Source organism: Carassius auratus, unplaced genomic scaffold, assembly GCF_003368295.1.
Source record: "Carassius auratus strain Wakin unplaced genomic scaffold, ASM336829v1 scaf_tig00026059, whole genome shotgun sequence".
Taxonomy (NCBI): Eukaryota; Metazoa; Chordata; class Actinopteri; order Cypriniformes; family Cyprinidae; genus Carassius; species Carassius auratus.
Genome location: NW_020525483.1, coordinates 82,287 through 101,719, shown reverse-complemented (window position 1 = coordinate 101,719; position 19,433 = coordinate 82,287). Strand labels below are relative to the sequence as shown.

General features: G+C 35.3%; 2 protein-coding genes across 2 annotated transcripts in view; both read right to left on the bottom strand.

Moving 5' to 3' along the window:
- LOC113078586 (NLR family CARD domain-containing protein 3-like) overlaps positions 1 to 19,433 on the bottom strand; it is a 66,975-nt gene that overhangs the window by 18,588 nt on the left and 28,954 nt on the right. The gene's annotated exons all lie outside the window — the stretch shown is intronic.
- On the bottom strand, positions 6,921 to 10,658 carry LOC113078587 (cytokine receptor common subunit gamma-like). Its single transcript, XM_026250904.1, has 4 exons — positions 10,558 to 10,658; positions 10,302 to 10,474; positions 10,082 to 10,218; positions 6,921 to 7,081 (listed from the first exon to the last, which is right to left on the bottom strand). The coding sequence occupies exons 1-4, from the start codon at positions 10,635 to 10,637 to the stop codon at positions 6,932 to 6,934; spliced, it is 540 nt and encodes a 179-aa protein (XP_026106689.1). The 5' UTR covers positions 10,638 to 10,658; the 3' UTR covers positions 6,921 to 6,931.

Sequence of the window (19,433 nt, the reverse complement as noted above, 5' to 3'; positions counted from 1 at the left end):
AAACGTTTTTTCCACATCATTATAGCTTAGCTGTAAAACTACTGCGTCAGAGTTGGATGATAAGCGTTTTTGCCGCCGAAAATCTTTTGTTCTGACTTATGTGAGCTAACGTTAGCTGGACTGCATCAGAGGAGAATGATTAAAAAAAAAAAAAAAAACTTTTTGCCGCCCAACAGTCTCTTGTTCTGGAATATTTTAAAGCTAAAGCAAAGCCATTTGGGCGGAATGTGACTATCGATAGCCAGTGACTGTTTGAAAGTGTGATTTAGTCTTTAAATATGCGGTTTATTTATAAAGACAGCGTCTATTTAAAAAATGTGTTTCGCCGATCTCGGAGACATGAGCTCCACATGATCAGCGGGAGCTCCATCATCATGTATCCGCCGAGAGCAGCCTCAGCTCGGATAGACCTTCTGACATTTGCCGCTGGCTCTGATGTCTCTAGTGGTTCAAGATAAAATGTAATTCGTTTGGGGTAAAGCGAAACGTTTCTTATCTTTGTCCTTTATTCAGTTAATCTATTAATATGTGTATATATATATATATATATATATATATATATATATATATATATATATATATATATTGTTAAAAGTATTGCGCCCTTATACATTAGATTACAGTATACAAAATTAGCTTTAGTTTCTATTTGGAGGTATACGGTTGTGTACGTGATGACGTTATATCATTACGTGATGTTCTCAGCTAAAAAGAAAAGATGTGAACTGATGTTATGTTCAAGTGATGCTGCTAAAATAAAAAGCTGCTGAAGAAAGGATAAGCACTGAGCTACGTTTTGTTTGTTTTCCCACACGCGAGTGAAAGTGAATAGCGCACTCGGGTGCTCAACAGGTTATGGGCCCAGTCACGGAAACAAACGAGCGTGAGTAAAGTTAAGTTCAGTCAGACGCGACGTATAACGCGTGCTATAAAGCTAACGATAAAGCTAAACTGAAGAAACATATAAGAAGAAAGGTCGGTGATCCTACAAAATGGCGAACAGAGCGGTAGGAGTCATGGCACACTCTTTGTTTGATGGATCTGAAGATAAATATGATCTTTGGGAAACGAGATTCTTAAGCTATCTACACACTCTAAAGCTAAAAGAGACTATTTTGCATGAGCCCACCGGTGCTAATGAAGAACAGCTAGCTGAAGACAGACGGAAGAACGCTGATTGCTGTGCTGAACTTGTAAGACTGATAGATGATAAAAGCCTATCACTGATAAGACATGAAGCTGCTGACGATGGCAGGAAAGCCCTAAGAATACTGAAAGAACATTATTCAGGGAAAGCAAGCCACGGATAATAAATATGTACACATCGTTAACTCAGCTACGCATGTCAGACAATGAGAGTGTTACAGACTACTTGATAAGAGCAGAGAACATCATCACAGCACTGAGAGATGCAGGAGAAACCATGAGTGATGGATTAACCATAGCGATGGTTCTTCGTGGATTACCTGATATTTTCAAGCCGCTAGCCGTCCACATAACACAGAATGAGGACGACGTTACATTCACAGATTTTAAGAGAAGACTGCGGATTTACGAAGAGGCGGAGAAAATGAAAGGAACAGAATCCACAGATAATGTGATGAAGACACAGACGAGACAAGGAAAGGGTCCTGCCAGGTACCACACTAAAGAAAGAAAAGATGAAGACACAAATATGACATGTTACAAATGTGGAATAAAGGGACACAGAGCGAGAAAATGTTACAAGAAAGTGTGGTGCAATCATTGTAAAAATAGTACACACGCTGAGTTTCTGTGTAAGAAAAAGGGTGACCAAGATGGCGTCAGAAAGGTTACAGATGAACACAATAATGACCCAGACCATGACCATCTCTTCAAAGCTGAACACTCAGAATATGAAAAACCAGCAAACAAAGTAAAGATGAAAGGGATCATGGTAGACGCAGGAGCTACGTCTCATATTGTGAGTGACATCAGAAAGTTCAGAAGTTTTGATAGCTCTTTTCAACCAGAGACTCATTCAGTGGAATTAGCAGATGGAACGAAGTGCAGCGGAATGGCGCAACAAAGAGGAACGGCAGTGATTTATCTCCTAGATGACGCTGGAAAACAGCACACTGCACAGCTACGGGACGCGCTATACATGCCTTCGTACCCACATGACATTTTCTCGGTAGCAAGAGCGACAAATGGAGGAGCAACAATCATTTTTAAAAGAGGAGACAATCACTTGATAACCAAAAACGAAAGCAGGTTTGATATTCATGAAAGTGGAAACTTGTACTATTTACCAACACTAGAAGAGGATGTTGACCAGTGCAAAGTGTGTCATGATTTACAAACCTGGCATGAAATTCTGGGACATTGTAACTACGAAGATTTAAAGAAGCTACAAGATGTAGTAAGAGGCATGGAGATAAAAGGAAATAAAGTGAAAGAGAAACAGCTATGTGAAGTGTGTACACAAGGAAAATTCACGCAGACCAGAAACAGGGAGCCAGACAGAAAGGCAAAGAAACCCCTAGAACTAATTCACACGGATCTGGCCGGCCCCATGCCAACACAGAGCAAGGAAGGACACAGATATGCACAGTCATTCACAGATGACTATTCAGGTACTATGTTTGTGTATTTCTTGAAGACTAAAGGTGACACAACACAAGCTACAGAGAAGTTTTTAGCTGACATTGCACCTTTTGGAGAAATCAAGTGCATCCGTTCAGATAACGGCACTGAATTCATGAGTCGAGATTTTCAAACACTGTTAACAAGGAATAAGATTCGACACGAAACATCTGCGCCTTATTCACCACATCAGAACGGCACAGCAGAGAGAGGATGGAGAACACTCTATGAAATGAGTAGGTGCTTACTGATAGAGGGTGAATTACCAGATGAGTTGTGGAACTACGCTATGCAAACATCAGCCTACGTGAGGAATAGGTGCTACAGTAGACGTACAAAGAAGACAGCATACGAGTTATTCACAGGCAAAAAGCCAGATCTTTCCAAGATGCAGAAATTTGGATCAACATGTTTTGCTTACAAACAAGAGAAAAGCAAATTTGACTCAAGATGCGAACAAGGTGTTTTCATAGGCTACGACAAGAACAGCCCAGCCTATCTAGTGTACTATCCTAACACTGAAAAAGTCCAAAAGCACAGATTGGTGAAGTTTACAGCAAAGACAATCAGTGAAAGAGAAACACAGACATCTGAGACACACACAGGATATGAAAATATGAATCCAAAGATCCTCAGCAGTGAACTTAATGTTGATCAAAGTATGGAGGATGAACCAGATCAGGGTTTTCAGAGGGATGTTCCAGAGATTTCGCCTGAACAAGCTGATCCCAACCAGTCAGGTAGAGTTGCAGAAACCGTGTCCAGAAAGAACCCACCAAGAACCAGGAAGATGCCAGCTCACCTACAGGATTTTGAAATTGAGGACACAGAAGACAAACTGCAAACATGCATAGATTTTTGCTACAGAGCAGTATGTGACATACCTCAAACCTACCAGGACGCCATAACATCAACAAAATCCAAGCAATGGAAGGATGCTATGGACAAAGAAATGCGATCATTGGAGGAGAATAAGACCTTCACACTCACGAAATTGCCACCAGGAAGACAACCAGTAGGAGGAAGATGGGTTTACGCACTCAAAAGAGACATTGACGGATCTGAAAAATACAAAGCAAGATTTGTGGCGAAAGGTTACAGTCAGAAACAAGGGACTGATTACGATGAAACATTCTCACCCACAGCTGACATGACAAGTGTGAGAGTGGTTATGCAGAAAGCAGTGCAAGAAAATCTGATTTTGCATCAGATGGACGTTGAGACAGCTTACTTACATGCACCAATAGATCACGAGATCTATATGGAACAACCGGAGGGTTATGAGCAAAAATCTGAAAGAGATGCAAAGTTAGTATGCAAGCTAAAGAAATCTCTCTATGGCCTTAAGCAATCTGGCAGAAACTGGAATGCTGTGTTACATGTATGTTTGACAGAGAATGGTTTTACACAAAACCCAGCTGATAACTGTGTGTACACAAAAGAAAAGCCAAATGAGAAAGTAATCCTGATAGTATGGGTTGATGATTTAATTATAGCTGCTAACAATGAAAGTGTTCTGAAAAATGTGAAAAGAATGCTCACAGAACGGTTCAAAATGAAAGACATGGGAAGGTTGAAACATTTCCTGGGCATAGATTTTGAACAATCAGAGGGTCTAGTCAAAATGTCACAGGAAAGATATGTGAGAAAAATACTAGATCGTTTCGACATGCAGAACTGTAAATCTAGGGAAACTCCATGTGAACCAAAGCTTGATTTTACAGAAAATGCTGAAAAAATGAAAGAGCCAAAGAGGTTCAGGGAGGCAGTAGGAAGTTTAATATACTTGTCCACTTGCACGAGACCAGATTTGAGTTTTGTCGTCAGTAAACTATCTCAGTATTTTGCTGAACCAACAGAACAGCACTGGAACACAGTAAAACATGTGTTCAGGTACCTTAAAGGTACAGTAGAACAGCAATTATGCTTCAGAAGGAATGACACAGAGAGGCTAGGTCTGAGTGTGTATAGTGACGCTGACTGGGCATCGGATACGAAAGACAGACGTAGTACCTCAGGATACTGTGTTAATTTAAGTGAAGGAAGCTCTTTGATTTCATGGAAAACCAGAAAACAACCAACAGTAGCCCTTTCTACTTGCGAAGCAGAATACATGTCCTTAGCATCCGCCATGCAAGAATGTATCTACTTAGAGCAGTTGCTTAAGGGTATGGACTCATACAAATATGCACAAACAAAGGTGTATGAAGATAACCAAGGTGCCATTGCATTAGCCAGAAACCCAATCTGTAGGCAAAGATGCAAGCACATTGATATCAAATACCATTTCATAAGAGAAATTGTAAATGATGGCAAAGTTATCTTGGAATATTGTCCTACAGAGACAATGATAGCTGACATAATGACAAAGCCACCCACCAAGCAGAAATTAAAGAGGTTTACTCAAGACATGTTTGGAACATAAAAAGTGTAAAATGTATGTAACACTAAACTTATGTGAAAGTTTATTTGTTATTTAATTTGTTATTTTTGGTAATACAAATGGCTAAGAGCGAGTGGGGGTGTTAAAAGTATTGCGCCCTTATACATTAGATTACAGTATACAAAATTAGCTTTAGTTTCTATTTGGAGGTATACGGTTGTGTACGTGATGACGTTATATCATTACGTGATGTTCTCAGCTAAAAAGATGTGAACTGATGTTATGTTCAAGTGATGCTGCTAAAATAAAAAGCTGCTGAAGAAAGGATAAGCACTGAGCTACGTTTTGTTTGTTTTCCCACACGCGAGTGAAAGTGAATAGCGCACTCGGGTGCTCAACATATATATATATATATATATATATATATATATATATATATATATATATATATATATATTATATATATATATATATATATATATCTCGTTAGGTCCTTTTTATTCCTGAAATATGAACTTTTGTCATGAAGCTTTGGTTGACTGCTCACTGACGGCATCAGTTGTTTCTCCATGTTGAATGAGTGACTCCTAGCAGGCTCCTGATTGGTTAACGCGGCGCGAATTGAAGCCCAAGTTCAAATTTTTCAACTCGGGCGACAGACGCGAATTCGCGTCAAACGCTTAAATGCACAAAAAGCACCATTCGCGCTTAACGCGCGTATCGCGCGAAACGCTCAATTCGCGTCATTCGCGCGAACTAGACTCGAACTTTTTCCCCATTGACTTACACTAACGTTACAGTCTGCCTTTTTAAATTGTTGTATGTTGTTACCAAAGTGGTGGTTAACATTGCTGTTTTTCTTTTCTCTTTTGTCTAGATAATGATGTTGACGGAGAAGCAGTGGACTATGGATTGACTGAGAGGATGATTCCATGCCTCTTTGAAGGGCCGTTTAAGAAGCAAGCCAAATTCAACCGATTTGTTCAGCAGTGGAAAAAAAACGTGACACTAACCCTCGAGCCTGTGAAGTACATTCAGAGAAGGCTACAGCAGATACATACATCAATGATAAACAGTTTGTTAGTATGGGGCATTTATGTTAAGCTGTGTTGGGAGGGCTGTAGAGGGTTGTGGATGAGCTCAAAGCTTGTGTTTTTTAATCCAGAACACATCAAGTGTCATTTAGTTTATCCGTTATTTGACTCTCTTTACTTTGGTGTGGTGTGCTAAAGTGTTTTGCTTGGTCTTTGATAAAAAACTCATGTTTTTCTGCACTATATTGCTGTTCTTATTAGTGATGTTCATGAAATTGAAAGAAGGAAAATATAAATGGTTCCATTGTATTTATTCTCTGATATCGCTGTTCATTTTGTTTTGGAGTGGCAGTAAGTTGTCAGTTTGTCACTGAAATGCTTCTTAAAAAAAATGTAATTAATTATTTTTAATGTTTTTATATCAGACATGACATCCTAAACATTGTTACATTTTATTTTGGGTTGTTACATTGTATGGTTGTGAGATGAATTATTATTGAATCTGTGAATTAAACTGTTTTCCATTTAAGGACTAAAATAAATGTCTTAAAATTCAGTTAGTTGTTGTTTGCCTTCATTTTCTTTCACTCCTTAGGGAATAAAAAGGAACTTTTTTGCCACCTAAAGGTACAAAATGGCTTTGTCACTGGGGTGGTACCTTAATGGGACAAAATTGTACCTTTTTCCAGAGGTACTTTATTGTACCTTTGTCTAAGGTACATTATTGATCCTCAAAGGTACAGTATTGGCCCTTAGAAGGTACAAAAAAGTAAGGTACAAATTTGCTCCTCTGACTCAAGGTACAATAATGTACCTTTGAGGGTACCACCCCAGTGACAAGCTTTTTGTTCCTTAAAGGTACCGTTTTGTACTTTTTTTTCTGAGAGTGTGAGGTGTCGTTGGTCTTTTAAGATCCCCAGTAGACAGGCTCACTCCAGTCACTCCAAAACTTGGACTCTCCACAGGAGGACTGTATACGAGCCCTGACCTGGAACTCATAGCGTTTTTTGGAGGGAAAAGGCAAACTGAAGGAGGTCCTGGGGCCTGGAGTGGTGTTCTAGGGAAGAGAGATGTAAACTTTGCCGTTTTGAGTTTGGTTGTCAGACGACCACAGGTTGAGAATGCATTACAAGAACAATTTGCACAACATGGTCTTTGAAATTCATTAGTCTAGTCGTCAAGCACTGGGACTTTATGTTATCTCAGCTAATCACTTTAACATTTAATAAACAGCTCCAACAAGATATAACATATGGCATAGTAACAAGTTCATTTTTAAAAATGCTAATGACTCTATTATTATTATTTGTGGACTTTGTACTGAATGTATTATTCCACATGTAACATCATTAAGCCGATAGGTGGAGACTAGTGACTGTCTTTTACAATGATCACTACAGGAAAGAAACAAGTGGCATGTTCTCATGACTGAGTCATTGAATAATTCACACAATCAGTGATGGACTGGCCATCTGGAGCACTGGGATTTTCCCAGCGGGACTTTGACTAATGTGGGTTGGCCCATTGCATAAATACATTTTATGCGGGATTTACTGTTCACAGAAGCTGAGCAGTGCACCACTTGAATGCAAGCTGAGGTAAGATGTAAGCAGCTGAATGGCGAGACAATTCAGCAATACTTGCCAACTCTGTTTATGATAAGAAAATCTTAAACGACAAACATTACTTTTCAGGGATACAAACTACTACTAGCCTTTTCAGATTTATTAATGCGATGTTATTCATCACAATTTAATTTAGGAGTGACTGTTTGTAAAGCTCTATTCAGGACTTCTTCTGTAAGTAATTTGTGAAGAAATAGTACTACTAATACTAATAATTGTTAAATTTATTCTGTCTAGAACATTGTAAATGTGAATTATTTTGTTGCAGTGATTAGAAAAGTTATATATTTCCTATTATTTATTAAAATATAATTTGCTATTTCACATGCATTACACACTGGCGGTCAAATGTTTGAAATAATTAAGACTTTTTATTTATTCGTTTTCTGTAAGAAGACTGAATTTATTTGATCAACAATACAATAAATATTAATATTATGAAATAGGGCCGATTACACACACACAAGTGTTTTTCTATTAAATATAAATTTAAAATGTTAATTATTTCTGATTAAAGCTGTATTTTCAGCATCATTCCTCCAGTCTTCAGTGTCACATGATCTTCAGAAATCAGAATAATATACTGATTTGCTACTTAATTATTTTCAGTTATTATTTGTGATCAATTATTACTAATGGTTATTATTATTACCAATAGGCCAACTGAAAACTGTTTTTGATTAATATTTTTGTGGAGACTGTGAAACTTTATTTGGTAAAGAACAACATTTATTTGAAATATAAATAATCTATAAGTAGCCTATAAATATCTTTACTGTCACTTAAATTAATTTAATGCAACCTTGTTAAATAAAAGTATTAATTTACCCATAAAATATAAAGCAGCACAATTGTTTTAAACATTGAAAATAATCAGAAATGTTCATTGAACAGCAAATCAGCATATTATAATGACTTCCGAAGACCAATAGAAAGGTACAATACACGTTGTTCCAAACCTGTAAAAGCTTTCTTCATCTTCAGAACACAATTTAAGATATTTTAGATGAAAACCGGAAGGATTGAGACTGTCCCATAGACTGCCAAGTAAATAACAGTGTCAAGGTCCAGAAAAGGTATGAAAGTCATCATCAGAATACTCCATCTGCCATCAGACGTGCAATCTGGGTTATATGAAGCGAGGTGAACACTCTTTATAAACGAAGACAACAAAAATAATGACTTTATTCAGTAATTCTTTTGTCAAAGTTGTTGCACAGTTTCTACATGTTTTTTGCGTTCATTTGAAATAAAATAGCACATCCTTGTGGCACGGATGATACAGAAAATCATATGCAGCATACGGTGATATTGCCTGTTGATAAATGAATTACTGAATAAAGTTGTTATTTTTGTTTTCTTAATTTACAAAAAGTGTCCCCATCGCTTCATATAACCCAGATTGCACGTCTGATGGCAGATGGAGTATTCTGATGATGACTTTCATACCTTTTCTGGACCTTGACACTGTTATTTACTTGGCAGTCTATGGGACAGTCTCAATCCTCCCTGGGCTGGATTCACAAATCATTCTTAAGAAGAAATTTCTTCTTAACTGCCGTTTTCTTCTCATTTTTTAACTTTAGAAAAAAATTACCAATATTTTGTATTTCCCAAAAATTCTTCTTAAGAATATTCTTATCTTTTTTCTTAAGATTGTTCTTAAGACAAAACCTAAGAGGAATTCAAATTCTTGAAAATAATCTTTTTAAAAATCATCGTAAATAACTTCTTAAATTTAGGACAGCCCCAGACTTGTCTTAAATCCCAAACAATAATAATAATTTAATGAAAATATCTTCAATTGTGTTCTAAAGAGGAACAGAGCTTTTACGGCTTTGGAACGACATAGGGATACGTGATTAATGACACAATTTTAATTTTGGAGAATCCCATTAATGTTAATCAAATAAGAATTTCAATTTAATAAACAATGATAATGCTCCGTCATAATGAGCTGGTGGATTTGGTGTAGTGTGTGCACTTTTTAACCCCAGTCCGCCGCTGCAACCAGTCGATGTGCAAGTCTAAACCTTGATTTAAAGACTTGCAATAGATGCTTTGGTGTTGCTTGGAGATGAACAAATATGAAAAGAGCATTCAAGCATCACAACAATAATAGTTTAGTACAGATTTTTACCAAAAAGCCATTCAGTGTAACAATAATCTTTAAATAGCAAAATAATAATAATAATAATAATAATTTTTAAATACAATTTTTAAATTAACTGAAGTATTATTTAATTTCAAAAACATTAAAGTAGTCACTTTAGTTGCATTCAAAATGCTTCCTGTGTATATAAAACCACTTTTGTACATTTATTTTAATGTGATTTCAGTATCAGTATGTTTCTCATATGAAATGAATACCTATACAATGTCCATGTGCTTCAAATGTGGCTAGGTTTAGTTTCATAAAACACATTTCCTACCTTCCACACATTGTTGTCTGTCCTGTAACGAACTTCACTCTCAAAGCAGCCGTTGTTCTTTGTAAAATCCCAGTATAGCCACAGTTCAGTGTCTTTTTTCTCCATCACAGACAGGTTGATCGGAGGAGAAAGCTTCACTGATTAGCAACACAATACAGTTTTAATTCATCAACTGGTCAATTATGGTCAAGTCATAATAAATATGAATCATTTCTAATACCATATGATTTGAGATTATGCTCCTGCTCTGTCACCAAACCTCCATCGTCACTGTACAGCCGTGTTTCTAATGTATTAAACCGCTGTGCTGTTTTGTAGGGGAATACACAGCCCACGTTAACACCATCAATCCTGAGATATTCTGGACAATCCAGAGTTTCTCTGTGAGTAAACCTAAGAAAGAAAACACATGCTGTTGTCAGTTCTGAAACTTTCATCCAAAAATGCAGGTTTTCTATTTTGTTTAACATATGCACCTGCTCCTGAAAGTGTAATTGTGCTCATGCTCAGTCCATGTGCAGTTAACATAGTCCAGATTTATGATAAGACAGTTCATTTCTGGGTAAAGAAGAGAAGAGAAAAACAAGATAGTTAACACTTAAATGCACTTTTATTTATTTTTCATTATAATGAATTATGTAATTTATAAATGTCACAGTACAGCTATATGCTCTGTCTGTACGGACTGCAAAGAAATATCTAAATACAGGAAATATGTACATTTCTAGTCTAAATCACAATTTTATACAGGCTTTCTGGTTAAAATTAAATACAAATATTTAGAACATTTTGATTTAGTCATTAAATGGAGAAACTGAACTGAAAGTGTTGTAAGCTCAAGTTGTGTCAAACTGTCTTTGGTTGTGTGAGCACATCACAGCCACAGAGAAGCCTTTCTGGAAAATAAGCATCTGAATATAGTCAACTCTTCAGGCGACGGGTTGCTGGAAAATTTCACAATTTCCTGAGGAGTATCACTTCTGCTGTTTAAATGATTGCCATCGGGAGACATATATATGTTAACATATTAGATTTTAACATCTTAACTGCTGTAGAACCACATACTTCCATAGTTTTAAAGAGCATATTAAACCACAAGAAGAGGAAGAAATAAAAAAAAATCCAACAAACCCAACTCCAATCAAACTAAAGGAAAAAAAAAAACATTACATTTCAAAATAGTGCAGTTGTAAAATACTTACGTGGCTGGGATGATGCAGAGAAAGCAAATGAAGGAATGTTTCCAAGGAAAAGAGCAACTAAAAGCATCATCATCTTGGACAGGGTCGTGCGCTTGTTTGTTTTAGATCTGTTTTGGTCTTGCCTGTTCCAACCTAAATATCTGCTGTGTGCTGACGTATGTTCAAGAGAAGCCACATTCTGCTGATGTCTGTTATAAACACAACTGACTGCTAAATGTGTGTTCGAAAGAGAGTAATAAAACTATAGCCTATATTCTGACCTTAATTAGTCAATAAAGTACAAGAAGTGCAATCAACAGCAGAATAACTTATTCCCATCAGAAATCACTGAAACAAAGTTTTGTCTCAAAACTAATATGCTATCATAGTTGGTGACCGTATCTTTATGCCAGTGGAGAAATATATTACTAAAGATGAACTGATTATGAATATTATATTATATTATATTAGTATATATATCGAACAGCAACAACAAAGAAATCACTCAGTGCTCTTGATTTAAAAGCTTCTGTAACTTTAATAAAGAACAATCTTTAATTTATTCTGTCAAATATGAAATGCTGTTTTACATTTGATTACTTTATTCAATTTCTGTACCTAAAAACTAATGCTAGACCTCCCTAAAAAAAATAAAAATAAATTCAGAAATAAATAAAAATCAAGTTTACTTCTAATAATCTTTACTCTATTGTATTTATTTTTGCTGTTGCTCGTAGTTGGATTTAAAATATATATATATATATATGTGCTTGTACATATATACAATAATTATGGCAGGCTAATATACCCCTCTAACACTGGATAGTTGTGCCCCTGGCATCATAAGTGGGAGATATGATGAGTTAATATTACTTTATTTCTTTTTGTGACATTTTCAATGTTTAAGTGCTACAAACTTATATATATATATAAGTTATACACACACACACACACACACAATGTATACTGTATATCACAATTTTCTATATTTCTGCATAAATATGAACCAAAACATCATCAGATAATTATTCAGAGGCAATTTGAAATATGACTATTTTAATTGATATAAATCATACATTTTCTGTTGTGGTTTTTATCCATCAGTGAACTCTAAACTCTAACTCTAGTGATTTCACAACAAACTTTAGTCTATCAGCAGAATTTACCATGTAGGGTGAAGCAAAAGACCAAAATGACGGAAAGCACTTTGAATCATCTGTCAGTGTTTAAAAATAAATCAGTAAATGACAGAAATATTTCTGTTAATGCAACCTCTGCAATAAATGCAGTTTTAAAGTCAGCAGTTTGTGTGGGAGGCTTGCCAAGATGATTTTATTTAACTATGCTGCATACTCTGCCACCAAATGTCTAAATAAGTAATAACTAATATATTAATAATAGAACTAATGTGTTGAACTAATATATATGTGACACATACAGTACACACACACAGTGTTTAAAGTTCTTCAAACCTTTGCAATTTTCTATATTTCTGCATAAATATGACCCATAACATCATCAGATTATCACACAATTCCTGAAAGTAGACAAAGAAAACCCAATCAAACAAATGAGACAAAGATATTTTCTGTCATTTATTTGAGAAAAATGACCCAGTGTTACATATTTATGTGTAACACATATTGATCATATTTATGCAGAAATATAAAAAATTGTAAAGGGTTCACAAACTTTCATGCAGCACTGTGTGTGTGTGTGTGTATATATATCAATAGCATATCATGCTCTTAAGTAACTTTAATTGCCACATTAGCTCTATTATTAATATATTAGTTATTACTTATTTAGACATTTGGTGGCAGAGTATGCAGCAGATTTTTTACTAAATAACATCATTTTGGCAAGCCTCCCACACAAACTGCTGACTTTAAAACTGCATTTATTGCAGAGGTTGCATTAACAGAAATATTTCCGTCATTTACTGATTTATTTTTAAACACCGACAGATGATTCAAAGTGCTTTCCGTCATTTTGGTCTATTGCTTCACCTTACATGGTAAATTCTGCTAATCGACTACAGTTTGTTGTGAAATCACTAGAGTTAGAGTTTAGAGTTCACTGATGGATAAAAATCACAACAGAAAATGTACATGATTTACATCATTTACAATTGACATATATCAACTTGCCGTATAATGATACTGATCCGTTCATTAACCAGTGTGGGATAAGCTCTCAACGGAGGCGGTCGCATTTCTTTCCTCTCCTCCCTGTCTTCCCTGCTTCGCCTGTTTCTCTTATCTCGTCTACTTCTGCTGATTGGATTAGGCTTTGCCCTGGGTTATCGGAAAATTCAGAAGACGGGAACAGCTGTTCAAAGCCTCACAAGGCTGCCCGTCATGATTGAAGCAGTGGGCAGAGCGGTCAGCATTGAGACTGAGACTATTAACCGCAATATGGATAACATCACGAAGAAGCTCACGGCTTTGGAAGGGAAATTGGAGGATTTGGAGAATAAAAGGGACAATCATAGTGACCGTTAAATTGGAATGCGGCTACTAGACCAAAACAAGTGGTATCTTATCTTCTTTCGGCTCAACTACCAGCTTGGCCTTGGCTGGAAACCAAATTTCTCCTTGGAAAGCACGGCAGCGAGAGACTCTGCGTTCCTCACCCGTTTCCCCCCACACCTGCTGATTGTTGACTCTGTCTAGGACCTGACCAAGGCTGTCTCCATGGCAATTTGCTGTGACGCTGTATAATCTGCGGACTGAGGCATCTAGAGAGAATCGCAATTCTCCAGGCCTACAAATACACAAACTCTTACACATATACAGATATGCACTCACCCCCCACCCCCATCCCTCGCCTTCGCCGCTTTGTTCCGCCAGTCTGGCAAGCGGGCCTGTGACCAGCGCTATAATGGCTGTTGGACCGGATGCTGATTGCCTGGACTGGATCACCTCGACCCCCCAAATTTCCATCCCCAGTTGCTAGTCGTGTGTTTATGGTGTATTGATTATGTGCATTTGTGCTGTGGTGTTTTTACTGTTCTCAAACGGTGCTCCCATAGGAGCACAGTCTGGGTGCTGGTTTTTTTCTCCTCTCTTTCCTAATGTTTTGCTGTTATCTCTTCCCCGTCCACTGTATTTCGTTGCCTTGTGCCCACATGTGCAATGACAATAAAGTTGAATCTGAATCTGAATCTGAATCTAAATGGCAGAACTATCAACAGTTCTTTTACTATCAAGCACCACAGCACAATATCAGATGCATTGGAGTTTTAAATGAGAAAAGAGCGCTCTAAAGGCAGTGTAGTGTTGCTGAAGGATGGTGATATATCTGAAAACTCTCCACTATCACAGCTCTCCTGCTCCCGCTCTGCAGTTTATTTCAGGCTCTTCTGCGGTGTAACTGCAACAAACCAGAAGAGGAAGCTCTGGATTCATGTGGTTTGTACATGTGTGTGAGAGGGAAGCGTGTGTGTGTGTGTGTGTGTGTACATGTGTGTGGTTTCTCTGTTTGTGTCAGAGTCTTTAACAGCAGAGATGTGGCAGCCAGGATCATGAACATGAAATCAAACACATCAGACTATACAAGCTTGTTAGCGGTTACTAAAGCAGTGTGGTTTGTCTCTCTAGAAAGAAAAATAACCACAACAAAAAAACATTTTCATCAGAAAAAGAATCTGCTCCAGTTAAAACAGAGATCTGTGATACAGTAATTACAAGAGAAAATAAGAAGAAGAATAATCCTTAGAAGAACAATAGGGCTCTTCGCCCCTTCGGGCTTGAGCCCTAATGAGAGATCACACTGTCCTCTTCAATCACATTTCTGACAAAAATGTTTTTTATAGAAATGAACACTTATATTTAGCAAGGACTCTTTTGAGGGTTCGAGTCTCAGGCCAGCAACACCACTGCTCCCCGGGCAGCGCTGCATAAATGATGACCACTGCTCCTGGTGTGTGTGTTCACTGTGTGTGCACTTTGCATGGGTCAAATGCAGAGCACGAATTCTGAGTATTGGTCACCATACTTGGCTGTATGTCACTTCACTTTGAATTGATCAAAAGTGATGATAAAGTAATAATTTTTCAAAAGATTTCTATTTCAAATTAAATGCTGTTCTTCTGAACTTTCTATTGATAAAAGAAACCTGAAAAAAAAAATCTACTCCGCTGGTTTCAACATTATCATAATGTGTTTTTTGTTGTTGTTTTTTTTAGTTTTTTTTGAGAAGCAAATCAGAATATCAGAATTATTTCTGAAGGATCGTGTGACTGGAGTAATGATACTAAAAATTCAGCTTTGAAATCTCAGTAAATTACATTTTGAAATATATCCAAATAGAAAACAGTTAATTTAAATAGGTTAGTAAAAATATTTCACAATTTTACTGTTTTGCTTTACTTTGGATCAAATAAATGCAGGCTTGGATACTATAGGCAACTTAAATTTTTCTCAAATTTCTAGCTTTTAAATGGCGTAGAAATCTATAACTGCTGGACAATAACAAATAATAATGATTTGTTTATATACTACAAACGATTTTTTTTTATCACATAATAAGGCAGAATAGTTTATATTCTGTAATAAATGCTATATCAATTGGTACTGCATTGTTCATCCTTTATCACCTGCTGGAGATTACTTGAAAAACCATATATTGTTGCAATCGTATGTTTAATGTCTTCGTGTTTGCAAAAGTTTCTGGGCTTTTTTTTTTCTCTGTAAAAACTATATTCATACAGTGATAGCTGGACGCTTTTGCCCATATTAGGATCTTCCTGAAATGACTTTCTGCGCGAGAGCGCCCTCCGGCTTCGAGTATGAATGAAACGCACACTACAGGAGTGTTTGCGCTCTGTGATGTCCATCTCGCTGTGTTCTGGGTCCGAATTAAATATCAAATCATATGCAGACTGTCCCGTCTCTTTGAGTTTAAATCTATATTTATTCACACCAGCTCTTGAAAACCTCTATGAGACAAACTTGACCGAAAAAGTGCGGGGGACGAATTTCCATGATATTAAAAGTGGGGGGGACACGTCCCCTGCATCCCCCGCGTAATCTACGCCCCTGCTCTGTATTAGCTTAAAGCCCTCAAGTTTACATTGGTTACTGTATTCTTTCAATTGCTCTAAACAAGTATTTTGGGTGACCTTTTTTATTGAATGCTAGACATCAAGTTGTTGTTATTTTCATCTGAAAGAATAACTTTTTTTCAGTAAGCTAGGCCCTATGTGTTCAGTAAGCTTGTTTCAGTAAGCTATGTGTTTTCAAGGCTTCAAGGTTTTATTGAATGCTATCTCTATACAAGTGCAAAAATAATGCATTCTTAGTCAGTCTTTATATTGTAATTTTAAGAGCAATAAACATATATTGCAGTGTTAAGGAATTCATGTTTTTTTCATTCAGATATGTAAATCAACATGTATAAATTGTTAGTAGTCAATTAATGGGGAGATAATCAAAATCGAATCGGTCTGAAAAATTAATCATTAGATTAATCGATGCCTCGAAAAAAATAATCGCTAGATTAATCGTTTAAAAAATTATCGTTTATCCCAGCCCTAGTTGAAACCAAACAAACGTCAAATTTGGATTAAAGAGTTCATGATTGTTAAGATGAAGATAACTATAAGAGGCCAGATATACACTGAATTTTTTTTTCAAGCAGTATTTCATCCAATTAATAATTAGTCTTTCAATTTAATTTACCATTATTTTTTTTTTATTTTTTGTTTAAAACATTGATAAATGTTCATATTTTTCATTAAGAGATTGTCATATAACAAGCTTGTCAGAACATTCTGTTTTTGCTTCAGATTGGGTTATTATTAAATCAAATTATGTGTATGATTATTATTATATAACTAAATGATATTAAATGATATACATTATATGTATATGAATCATATAACAAAAATTAAATAACTGTAATAACAGATTTAGGTTAAATAAAGATGTCAGTCTTTATTTCTTTTTAGGAAACAAATCAAAGAAAAAAAAATAAACTAATTCTGTTTCTAACATTCTGCATGTTGCTCAAAAACAAAATATATTGTGTCCAGTTTTTAACCAAGTCATTTAAAAATAACACAGTTTTTAAAACAAAAAATACGAGTTCACATATCGCACCTAAACACGCGTGGAAAACGTAATTAGAACTAGCTACAAAATTAGTTAAAAATACCTATCCATATACAGCTATGATTCGCGAACCTCAAACTGACTCAAATGATTCGCGATCCCGCTACGAACTCCCGAACCGACTCAAATGATTCGCGATCCCCAAACTGAATCAAATGATTCGCCAACCCCAAACTGACTCAAATGATTCGCGATCCCGCTACGAACCATAGACTCTTTTTTTTTTATTTTTTATTTTTTATTGCAGTTTTAGAACAAGAACATACAAGGGCAATAACGTATCAATTACATCAAAATATAAACAATAATAAATGAAACAATAAAATACATAAATAAATACAAATTATTCAAAAACAAGATTTAGGGCTTTAAAATAATTTACAGTTTTTTTTGCTTTGTTATTTCTTGTTTCTTTTAATGTATACAGATAGTGACCTATTTCTATTTTAAAGTGAGTAAAATTAGGTTTTTTCCCCGCCCATTTACATTTGTGAATAAAGAATTTTCCATATATAATGAGCAAATTTACAATATACCAAATTTTGAAATCAACAGCATACTCATAAAAAAATAAAACATCCTTTTGTTTGAGTTCTAATTCTATGTTCGTGCTTTGCTTAACAAAAAAAACCAGATCACACCAAAATAATTTTGTATAGATACAATCATAAAATAAATGTTCAATACTCTCATTTTTCTCATCACAGAAAGCACATTTCAAGTCAATGTCTTTACAAAATTTTGCAATTACCTCTTTTACAGGATAAATACGATGAACAATTTTAAATGATACCTCTCTAACTTTATTTGTTATACAAAACCGTCTTGAGATCTTAAAAGTCTCGTTCCAATTAATATCTTGAAATTGTGATCTCCAAAAACCAATGGCTAAAGGGACACAGGAAATTCGACAGATCATTCTAAGAAAATTATTATTACATTTTTTTCTTTTATATTTATACCTTCCAATTTAAGACTAAAATCTAAATTTGGTTTGTGATCTACATCATTTTCTAATAATTTCCTAAGCTCTGAGGAAATAGAATTTATTACCATCTTGTACTCTTTGATAGGTATATAGAAGCAAAATTTTTCTAGAAATTCTAAATAGGTAAGAACCTGACCATTACTATTTAAAAGTTGTGAAACCAACAAAATATCGTTTCTAAACCAATTAACTAAAAAGAGAGATTTATTTTGGTGTGTAATATATTTATTGTTCCAAATTAAGCATTTGTGAGGGGAAAAATTGTGTTTGTATATAATCATCCATGACAACAATGCCTGCTTGTGAAAATTGGAAAGTTTTATGGGGAGCTTACTAATATTAAAATTACAATTAAGAAGAAATTCAATGCCACCTACATTTTTAAAAATAATATTAGGGATGTAATACCATAGTTTATTTTTTGAACGAATATAATTTTGTATCCACTTGATTTTAAAAATAGTGTTAGACAATTCAAAATCAAGTACATTTAGCCCACCTTGGTTAATTGGATTACAAAGTGTTTTTTTATTCAAATAATGAAGTTTATTTTTCCAAATAAAATTATATATAGATTTATTTATTGCATTAATAATACGTTTTGGAATGTCTATAGCCATTGCAATGTATACTAGTCTAGATAAACCTTCAGATTTGGATAATAAAACTCTTCCATTTAGAGATAGGTCTCTCATTAGCCAAATGTTGAATTTCTTTTGAACTTTATTAATTAATGGAATGTAATTAAGATTTATTCTTTCTTTTTGGTCTTTGCATATCTTAATTCCTAAATAAGTAATATGGTCTTTTATTGGAATCCCACAACATTCAGTTAAGTTACTGGGTCTTTCTTTTAAAGCAAATAATTCACACTTTTTAAGATTTATAGCTAACCCTGATACTAAATAGAATTCATTAAGACACCCAAGAGCTATTTTTAATTCTTTTATGTCTTTTAGAAAAATTGCTGTATCATCTGCTAACTGGGAACATTTAATCACATTACTGTCCAACTGGATACCTTGAAATGGATTGATTTTAATATGAAGATACAATACTTGCATTAT

Coding starts and splice junctions, on each gene's coding strand:
- LOC113078587 (XM_026250904.1), bottom strand. CDS start 10,637: ATGAACTGTCTTATCATAAATCTGGACTATGTTAACTGCACATGGACT. Junction 10,475..10,557: donor AATTACACTTTCAGGAGCAG/GTGCATATGTTA, acceptor TTTCTTTCTTAG/GTTTACTCACAGAGAAACTC. Junction 10,219..10,301: donor GCATAATCTCAAATCATATG/GTATTAGAAATG, acceptor GTTGCTAATCAG/TGAAGCTTTCTCCTCCGATC.